At 38.2% G+C, this 7,963-nt stretch overlaps 1 protein-coding gene across 1 annotated transcript in view; it reads right to left on the reverse strand.

Moving 5' to 3' along the window:
- The window catches only part of LOC107569290 (leucine-rich repeats and immunoglobulin-like domains protein 2), a 23,135-nt gene extending 19,971 nt beyond the window's left edge, over window positions 1–3,164 (reverse strand). The window contains exons 1-5 of the mRNA XM_016255343.1: window positions 2,581–3,164; window positions 1,449–1,523; window positions 1,112–1,246; window positions 756–896; window positions 416–559 (exon numbers count right to left, since the gene is read on the reverse strand). Coding sequence (XP_016110829.1) covers window positions 416–559; window positions 756–896; window positions 1,112–1,246; window positions 1,449–1,523; window positions 2,581–2,762 — 677 coding nt within the window. The 5' untranslated portion in view covers window positions 2,763–3,164. The remainder of the gene's footprint in view (window positions 1–415; window positions 560–755; window positions 897–1,111; window positions 1,247–1,448; window positions 1,524–2,580) is intronic.
- Window positions 3,165–7,963: the final 4,799 nt, after the last annotated feature.

A 7,963-nucleotide genomic window follows, 5' to 3' on the forward strand; every position in this document is an offset into this window, starting at 1 on the left:
TTAAATTTAAAATTTAAAAAAGGGGGGGGGGGGGGATTATTATAATAATCTCCAGGTTCAGATATATGGTTTTAAATAGAAAAATCATAAAATAAAAATACTACTAAAGCCAAGTCTTATTTAAAGTCGAGTGATAAAGCCAAAAATTTTTTATAACAATAATACTAATAAAATTAATAAATTATTGTCCAGCCTTTTTGGCAAAATGACAATATATATATATAAAAATTGCTCTAAGATGATTTTCTCCCCCAGAGGAACCACCACTTTACACATTTTTGCCACATTGCTTAATGCAAGCAGTAAATTATTGTAAAAATGTCTTTAAAAGAATTAAAATGTTTTTTTTGTTTTTGGAAAACAGCCATTTTTAGCTACATATATTTCCTGTTTAACACTGGAAGCATTGACTCACAGGTCCTCCATGTTTTCCAAACCAAAGAGAGCTCCATCCATCAGCTTCGTGATGCCGTTGCGCTGCATCTTTAATGATTTAAGACCCTTCAGTTCTTTGAAAATTAGACTTTCCACGACACGAATCCTGTTGCGCCTCAACTCTCTGAAAAGTGACAAAACATGAAGAGGGGCACATTACAATGAGAAAATCCAAACTACTGTCCTAACCACCGGAGAGAGACAAGACAACAAGGGAAATTAACTCCCCACTTGATAATATAAGGTGCATTTAGCACGCAGTAAACTTGTCAGACACAATCTAATTGAGCACATCCTATTCATTAGCCATGAATACGCACAAGACTTGGAGCTGAGAGAGGGTGAAGACTTTATCAGGCAGCACAGAGAGTCTGTTCTGGTTTATCTTCAACACCAGAAGGGAGCTGATGTTTCCGAAACAACCGGGCTCCAAAGAACTTATCTTGTTTTTGCTCAGGTTGCTGTCGTGATGGAGAGAGGAAACAGACAAATATCCGTAAGCCCCAAAAGTAATCAGAAACACCAAGAAAAACATCCATTATTCAATGACAAAAAGAGCAAAGCAACAATTGATATTTAACTCAAGGGAAAAGTATAACTTCTTCAGAAATCTCTCATTTTGAACACAGTCCTATGAAAGTGCAAAATTCAGACAAGCCTGAGTACAAAAACTCACAGATATTTCAGCTGCATGGGAGGGAATGATCCGGCCTTGAGCTCAGATATAGAATTAGAGCTCAAATCTAGACTTTCCAGAGATGAATATTGCAACAGCTGCTCCGCCACGACTTCTGAGATTCGGTTATGAACACTGAAAATTAACAGCAGATCGTTATAGTGCCATATCAACATACATCATTTACTCTTAATGAAAAGTAAAATAGTAAACAATCATGTAATCCACATGAACACTTCAGTCAACTACATAACACTACATAAGCAACTGGAGCAATTTCACCAGCTATAAACAGCAGCGAAGCCTAAAAAAGAATGAAACGCAGCGGGAAACTTACAGTGACAGCACTGTGATGTTGGATGAGACATCTCCAAGAAAAGGCACCGCTGTAAGTTCATTCTGATTCATAGACCTAAATTCACAAAGAAATTGTATTAACACCTGAAGAAGAAAAAAACAACAACTTTACAGACCAATACAGTCTATTATAAACCCAAAAACTGAGGAAAATGACTAAAGGAATAGCAAAAGGCTTATCTAGTTGCACTCACTTACAAAAAAAAATGGTAGCAAGTGCATAACCCAATTTTTAAGACTGGAGGAGCAAGTGTCAAGTCTATCATTTGTACCGTTAGATCTGATAAAAAGACTCACACTACTGCATATTTAAAAACAGATTTTAAAACAACAAAGCAAAGAAACTAAACTAGAAATAGTATATAATATAAAGTAATTCATACATTTACTTGAAAAGATTTCACAAGGAAAAAACACCACTGCACCACAACATTGCTGTACATTTTAGAAATATGCTAAAAGGTCTTTGACTTACTAAAAAAATGTATGTTCATCAATGAGAGAGCAGAAGGCAAGTGGAAGAGTTTTGATCATGTTGGTAATTTAGAGACCTTCGAAATTCATGTATCAAACAGTAGGCTGTAGAGGGACGCTGATGCCTCTGCTCCAATCAGTGCAAGATACTTTCTAGTTACTAAAAAACTATATATCTACAGTATAAATAAATAAATATTACGCTATTTTAGAGGATTTTTTTTCTACAAGGAATCATTTGACATTTCAAGGCAATGCCAAAACAAAACATTTCATAAATAGTGACTAGAACTGCACCAAACTAACAAATGTGAACTAATCTAGGGTGACCATACGTGCCATTTTCCCAGGACTTCTATATTGCCTAAAATATCTAGGTTTTGGCTTTGTTTGCGTGTGCAGACCGATCGGTGTATGCCATCAAAGTACCTCGAGAGCATTTTGAAAGCATAAGGAACCGTCTGTATGGTATTTTGATGGCATACACCGATCGGTCTGCACACTCAACAAAATGGCACGTATGGTCACCCTAAACTAATCAGCTGGCAGTTGTGCGTCAGTATTGTGCACATGTGCAGACCCTGCAAAGAGCTGGAGGCTGATCACCAGAGCATGTAAACATCTTCTCTATTACTCACGCATGGGTGATCCAGGCTGGAGCTTCCAGAGCTGCAGCAGTCAGTCCCTTCCTATTGCAATCCAGCAACTGTGCTGCGCCTGGACCACCAGAACACGTACAGGGAGAAGGGCAAGTGTCCAGGCCCGCGACACTCACTATGAGCAGGAACAGGGCCTGGGGGATGGGCCAGCCCTCCGCCATTTTGAGCTTCTTGAGCGCAAATGATCAGTCCAAATTATGACATTAATGAGACACAGAGACTAATCTGTGTTTTAAAATATAAACATGATTTTATAGGCATCCGAATGAAGTTGAAAAACATTGCAAGGCTCTGGTGAAATCAATCCGGAGCCATCACTTGGCTCTCTCTCAGCTCGTCCCTTCTTCTTCTTCTTCTTCTTCCGCCTCGCAATCTCTGCAGCTTCAAGAATTCCCAAACGGAGCGTCAAACAAGCTTCAAGACGCGGAAATATAGTTTAGGTATTCCGAAAGATGTCATGTCCTATATACAATTGTTTGTTTACACTTGAGAGAAAAATAGAATATAACTAAAAATCGCCTTTCCAAACATTGTTCCTTGACTTTTTTCCCAAGGAAAAACAAAAGCGCCTTCTTCCGTTGACACGTGATCCACCCCGCTGTCACGTGCTGCTAGAGGCCTCGCATCATTGGCCAGTCGACTAATCCGTCAAACTTGACTTTTTTCACTGATTGTTATAAATGTTTTATGAATGTTATATTTTAAAGTGTATATTATGACAGCTTTTCAATTTTATTGTATCTCTTTATTTACTTTTTTAATTACCAAGTAGCTAGATTTTTTTTATTTTCAGCTTGTTCCCTACCCAAAACTTTAACCCCTGTAATGCATTTATTTAAAGGGATAGCTCACCCAAAAATGAAAATGTGATGTTTATCTGCTTACCCCCAGGGCATCCAAGATGTAGGTGACTTTGTGAAGTGAAAGTGACGTGTGGCCAAGTATGGTTACCCATACTAGGAATTAGTGCTCTGCATTTAACCCATTCTTAGTGCACACACACACAGCAGTGAACACACACACACCGTGAACACACACCCAGAGCAGTGGGCAGCCATTTATGCTGCGGCGCCCAGGGAGCAGTTGGGGGTTCGGTGCCTTGCTCAAGGGCACCTCAGTCGTGGTATTGAAGGTGGAAGAGAGCACTGTACATTCACTCCCTCCACCTACAATCCCTGCCGGTACGAGACTCGAACCTTTGGGTTACGAGTCCAACTCTCTAACCATTAGGCCACTACTTCCCAGTAGAACTGTTTCTTCAGTAGTTTAACTCCAGCCGTTGCAGTCTATCAGTCGTATAACGCATGGCAATGGTAACACAATCTATGAGAGTAAAAAAACATGCACAGACAAATCCAAATTAAATTCTGTGGCTCGTGATGACACATTGATGTCCTAAGACACGAAACGATCGGTTTGGGCGAGAAACCGAACAGTATTTATATCATTTTTTACCTCTAATACACCACTATGTCCAACTGCCTTGAGCGCGCGCACGGCATCCGGTGCGTGAGGTGTGTACGCGCTCTGGCATAGTTTACGTTAATGGGTGTGTTGATATCCAGCCGAAAAGCAATCAACCTTAACTTCAGGCGAGCAGGCTCAGAAGTTGGGAATATGTGGAAAGTCACCACTCCCGAGTGAGTTCGTGCGAGAGAACGTAATCTTTTAGTTTTAAGTCGGTTTGAACAATCCGGATAAGCGCAAGTAAGTACCATTTTGATTAGCCGTCGTACCTACAATGTTTGTGCACTGTGTAAACAATGAGTGACGTATACGCGCGAGAGATCACTTCCGGCGCTTGCGTAAACTATGCCAGAGTGCGTACACACCTCACGCTCCGGATGCCGTGCGTGTGCACAAAGACAGTTGGACATAGTGGTTTATTAGAAGTAAAAAATTATATAAATACTGTTCGGTTTCTCGCACAAACCGATCGTTTCGTGTCTTAGGACATCAATGTGTCGTCACGAGCCGCAGGGTTTAATTTGGATTTGTCTGTGCATGTTTTTTTACTCTCATAGATTTTGTTACCATTGCCATGCATTATACGACTGATAGACTGCAACGGATTGAGTTCAAAATCTTAATTTGTGTTCTACTGAAGAAACAAAGTCACCTACATCTTGGATGCCCTGGGGGTAAACAGATAAACATCACATTTTCATTTTTGGGTGAACTATCCCTTTAAAGGGATCAAACTCTGCTTTGCATTCTATAAAAATGTAAATAAATCATATTTTGAGCTCCTTAAATATCTGTTTGAACAGGAATTTTGCTCTGCACAGAACTGTCATCATCATCTTTCAGCCCGACACAAAGGTAATCTTCATGATCTGATTAAAATGTATTTTTGTCAGAAAATTTAAAAATGTTATTTTTCTCAAACTAAATAATTTTAAACAACAGTGCATGTGATTGTTTGCTTTCCAAGAGTGGTTCCCACAGCAACATAGTTTCAAATGTGAAGTTATGCAAAAGACTTATTGATGTGTAAGACTGAAATGATCTAACTCGTATGTATGTGCTAAGGGCCAGTTCTCTGACTACACTCTCAATGTAACTCAAAGTATAAATTAGTAGAGATGACACATTTTAAACTAGGCCAGCATGTTGACATCAGTAATATATTGTTGTGCCCAATGATATAACAACTAAATTATCTAAATTATCTAAGATCCATTTGACATATACATTTACTATGATCTTTGTATTGTATTTAGAATATTACTGCTGTTGCATTATATGTGTAACACGCTATATTACATTTACTGGTCAATATGAAAGCAGCTGCATTGAAAAATTATCAAATAAGCATGAAATAAAAAGGATAAAATACATTTTTAGCTGAAGCATGTTTTAAATTAGCTTCCATCGTGTAAAAAAACAGACTCATTTACACATTTTCATACATTATGCTTGCAGAAATGAAGCCTGCATGGTAAACTTGTCATACCAGATTTGCCCAGGCAGGTTAATGTTGTATGATTATTGATGCAGATAATAAAATAGTTTGTTTGTAAAAGAGAGAGAGAGAGAGAGAGAGAGAGAGAGAGTGTGCATGTGTGTGTTTGTGTGTGTGTGAAAAATATATTATTTAAAAGATTATTTGCTGAAGTAAAGAAAACCAAACGATGAGGCCTCATAAATGGTGTCTTGGTAAAGGTATAAGAGACATGTGAGGTCCAATAAAAAAACATCTCTGTAAACCATGTCTACATTTTTACTGAGTTACTCAATAATTCTTTAGACATTGTTAGTCAATAACTGCATTGCTTAATCTGATTTTCTAGGAAAATTCTTGAAATGTGTAGCTTTGAGCAAGTTTTTGGACAGGTGAGAACTTGTCTTTTCTCTCCTGCTGCATCATCCACCCCAGTTTCTCAGAGGAGAAAACAGGTTATTTGAGGCCTTTAGTCTTCAAATGAAGTCTTCAACAACGGATGTGTCGCAGGAGCAAACACGGTCTGTCAGCTTACCTCGGAGTCTGTGAAAAAGAAAAAAGTGGTCAGACATGACAAACGTGTTTCAGCGGACCTGTTGACTGGAAATCAATGTACCCACACAAATTGTGCATGTCGTTGGTACGGAATTGTAGACCAGTAGGTAATGTGACAATATTATAATCCATTGTTTTCCTTCACTGTGTTCTTAAAAAAAATTGCACCATGAATTGAGGAACTGTATAGCAGTAGCCAAGCCCACATTGTAAATACATTGGAGCTGTTTTTAGCATAAAAGATACAAATTATGTGCTAACTGTAAACATTAAAAGCATTTAAAAAAAAATTTTAATGATCATTTTCATATCATATTCTTGAGAACAAAGCGCCTATAGATACTTTAAAAGTAACCCTCAACTGTGTTTAAAATGTTTGATTAACTTACCTTTGCATTAAATTGAACTCATTAATAAAATCAAAAAATGAAAATAATATTAGAGTATATTTTATTTATTTATGTACTTATTTATTGCAAGCGTTGTGTGAAAACTGAACAATGAAAATAAATATTTGACTACATTTTGTCACGATACTAAAAATTCTAAAAACAAAACCAGCAAAGATCAGCGCTAATTAGTATTTAGTCTAACTTAAATGTTAAGTAAATACTAAAAAAAAAAATCATGAAAAAAAGGATCAGGGGATATTACAAAAACATTTGTGCAATATTAACTCCACTGTAAACAGACTATAAAATGTTGCTTCTAGACAACAAACCAATAAGCTTAGCATTTAAATCCTCCATAGCACAGAAATAATTGAAATGGCTCTAAATGTAATAAAATTAAGTGTACTCCCTAACAAATCTGAATTATATTTTGAATGGGTGAAAAATAATGGCTTAACTGAAGGCAGTTCTTCAGAACAAAATATGTGCAGCCTAGATATAAAAATCACAAATAAATAGCTTTTTATTGGTTTATTCAAAGCCATCCCCTCACCAACAATTGACTGTCATCGTATTTGCATCACGTGCTTGCACATTGAAGAAAACGGTTTGTTATCCTGAGGCAATACTGGGACAAACAAGTTCAGTCGCGCTGGCGTTAACAGCGCCCTCTAGCGCCAGTCGCTATGCCGCATACTGAGGGCGTTTCCAGTCAGCTGAAGTCTTCCCACTTCGAGACTTCCCTAGACATCCATCCACCTGCATGCGGTCAACCAATAGGCGTTCTGGCACGGTGGCATCTCAAGTACATAAAGGGTTAAACGAAATTGTCAAAGTCACTTTGAAAGGAAGACGCATCGTTGCAAATCATGGTGCCCCGACGATCATTTACAATTGACACCGAGAAAACGACAAGGACGACATATGTGCTCGGAACGGAGTTGACGGTGAATTTAAACAGGTGGGCGAATGTATTTTTCATGCATTATGTGAATGGACTCGTATGGATATTAGAACGTCGTTTTAAAGGGGCAGCCACACGGGACGCGCTCTTGCGTTTGTAAACCGCGCGACGTACGGAGCTCAAGGGAATTAAACACCGCGGTCGATTTTAATAGCGCGAAAGACGTATTTAAAGGGACAGTTCGCCCAAAAACGAAAGTCCCTTTATCATTTAAGTTACTCGCACTGTTGTTGTTTCAAAACCCGTTTGACTTTATTTCTTCCGCGGAGAACGAAAGGATACGTTAGAGAGTGTTTGTTTGGATCTGACAGACGCAGTCTCTATTCGCTTTCGTTGCATATGAGTGAATGGTGACCAAAACTGTCAGTCGCCAACATTATTATATAAAACATAAATCAAATGTGTGTTTACATGCTACAAACGTGCTGCATTCCTGCTAGTTGTCTAATAGGATTTATATATTTTTTCAACATTGTTTGTGATCCGTGTCAAATTGACTTGGCACGG

The sequence above is a fragment of the Sinocyclocheilus grahami genome, unplaced genomic scaffold (assembly GCF_001515645.1).
Source record: "Sinocyclocheilus grahami isolate Dianchi unplaced genomic scaffold, SAMN03320097.WGS_v1.1 scaffold1330.1, whole genome shotgun sequence".
Classification (NCBI taxonomy): Eukaryota; Metazoa; Chordata; class Actinopteri; order Cypriniformes; family Cyprinidae; genus Sinocyclocheilus; species Sinocyclocheilus grahami.